The 2283-nt window shown below is 35.6% G+C and overlaps 1 protein-coding gene across 1 annotated transcript; it reads right to left on the bottom strand.

The window, feature by feature from the left end:
- Nucleotides 1-517: 517 nt before the first annotated feature.
- Nucleotides 518-1059, bottom strand: LOC145029690 (uncharacterized). Its single transcript, XM_078978181.1, has 2 exons — nt 855-1059; nt 518-756 (listed from the first exon to the last, which is right to left on the bottom strand). The coding sequence occupies exons 1-2, from the start codon at nt 1057-1059 to the stop codon at nt 518-520; spliced, it is 444 nt and encodes a 147-aa protein (XP_078834307.1).
- Nucleotides 1060-2283: the final 1224 nt, after the last annotated feature.

The raw sequence follows: 2283 nt of genomic DNA on the forward strand, positions 1-2283 counted from the left end.
GTATGATTAGATTAAGTTAGGGGATGAATCCTTACGTTTGGAAGTCGGAAATTCGCGGGTTTGGAGTCGATTTCGGGTCTAGAGAGAGAAAGTAGTGAGAGAGAGGTGTAATTGTGGTAAAAGAGTCCAATTGAAGTGTTCAAGTGTTTTTATATGTCGCGGGTATTGTACCCGATACACGGCTACCCGATGCTAAAGTTTAACGGGGTTAAAACTTTTTACCCGGGTGATGTGGTTGAAATAGTAATACCACTCAATTAGGTTAAACTAGGTTAACACGTACGAATATATTACTTATAATGATATTAGGACATGCATATAATTAGATATTCGGATATTAACAATTCCAAATATTACATAAAATAACGTACGTTAACGTATTCCGTTAGTGAAAATGGGATTTGTAACGGGAATAGATTTGGGGTTGTCACATATACATTCTGATATGCACGATCTATAGAACAACTGGTTCGATGCGGGGAATACATTTACACATGTATTCATTAAAGCTAATTCTCTATCTGTGACGATTACATATTAGCCCATCATATCCACCAAATGTGGTCCTCAGGCAATTTAATGCCCAAGTATAATTTGCCTCTTTCTCTTCGTCCATAAGCATGAAAGCTATGGGAAATGTGTTTTTTGTTGAAGAGAAAGCAATAATTTCAAGAAGAGGAATGTTATACTTGTTTGTCTTATACATGGCATCCACCGTTAACACTTGTGGAATGCACATCATATATTCAATGATGTCTGATGAACAAAAAACAAGTCTTCCAACTCAATTGTCGTATCATCTGTATTAGACTCATATATATTCATTTAGCGAAAATTTTTCAAATACAACTCACATTTCACTTCAACCTGCATGCATTTGTGATCGATATTTTCTAGTGCATTATAACTGGTGTCTAATGTACTTACATTGTGTTCATTATGACTCTTGAAGGTCGAAAGAATACTGTGTGGACGGACATCATTATCTGTCATCTCTTCCACCATACAACGCTCATTTGTAGTCAGCCGTTTTGCAAATTTATGACCTTCCATACACATTGTAGGTTCATGATTATGTTCACAATTTATAACTTTCAAGAATCAAAAAATCATTTGTCTTGTAATAAATTCCGACCAATGGACAATTTTTTTAGTCCCTGTGTTTCTGTCTAATCTATTTGTACCTTTGTAGACACCACTTCGATCACATACTAATACGATTTTTGAAAATAGTGTTGAATCATAAAAGTGACCCTCTTAAACTCAACTACCGCAACCTTCAGTTTACTACTGCAACGGTTCAACTCCCGTAGTTAATCTCAGCATCCGGAGTCATCAAGTCTTCAGCATCCGCAGTCTTAGTTATTTCTTTTACTTATCTTAAGTAATGTACTCTATTATCCAGCATGCCTTGCACGACTACTTATAGAGAAGTTTATTTCATAATCTCTATAAATAGAGACTCATTCTCCTGTATCAAAACTACTTATTTCTACTACTTCTTATTGTTAACTTATGATATATTTTTCTAAGTTATCTTCTTCATTTCTCTATGTTATTACTCTTCATACTCAAACTGCTACTGGAATATAACCACTCTTCGGAGCAAGTCTTCTAGACTTAATCACTAAACTTGATCTTGCTTACTAACTCGGAGTGAATGCATTCCTTGTTATGAATCAGTTTAAGTGTATTCTTGATATAACAACTTTGTCATTTATATTTCCTTACTTTCCGCTACTAACTATCTAACTATCTAACTATATTATTGTTGAGCTTTTAGATCCTCTAAGATTAACTCCATTCCGCAATATACTTGTTCTAACGTTTGTTCAAGTGTGTCTCCAAGTTTTTCTCTCAATAATTGGTATCAGAGCCAAAGTGGTTGCTTTTTGGATATCAGAACTCTGATTTTCTCACTAAGCCTTCTATACCACTAAAGCTCATCTCTTTAAAAAAAACAAAACAAAATGGCACAATCATTATCTCTGAATGTCTCCAATAGTGTTGGTGGTTCTAAACGAGCTCCGATACTGTTAGCAAATGAGTATCATCACTGATCACAAAGAGTGGAGAGGTACTTAAGAAGACTAGGTAGAGATGTATGGCGATCCGTGGAAGAAGGACCACACATTCCAGTCCTCACACCAGTTCAAACTGACGGCATGACAACTAGACTAGGAGGAAGTCAACCAACTATGAGCCATCCTACCAAGGATGATCTTGATAAAATGGAAAATGATGCTATTGCTTTTTATGAAATTTCTTGTGGTGTCGCTCCGA

The sequence above is a fragment of the Lactuca saligna genome, chromosome 2 (assembly GCF_052625555.1).
Source record: "Lactuca saligna cultivar CGN05327 chromosome 2, ASM5262555v1, whole genome shotgun sequence".
NCBI classification, from domain to species: domain Eukaryota; kingdom Viridiplantae; phylum Streptophyta; class Magnoliopsida; order Asterales; family Asteraceae; genus Lactuca; species Lactuca saligna.

Coding starts and splice junctions, on each gene's coding strand:
- LOC145029690 (XM_078978181.1), bottom strand. CDS start 1,059: ATGTGTATGGAAGGTCATAAATTTGCAAAACGGCTGACTACAAATGAG. Junction 757..854: donor CATGCAGGTTGAAGTGAAAT/GTGAGTTGTATT, acceptor TTTGTTCATCAG/ACATCATTGAATATATGATG.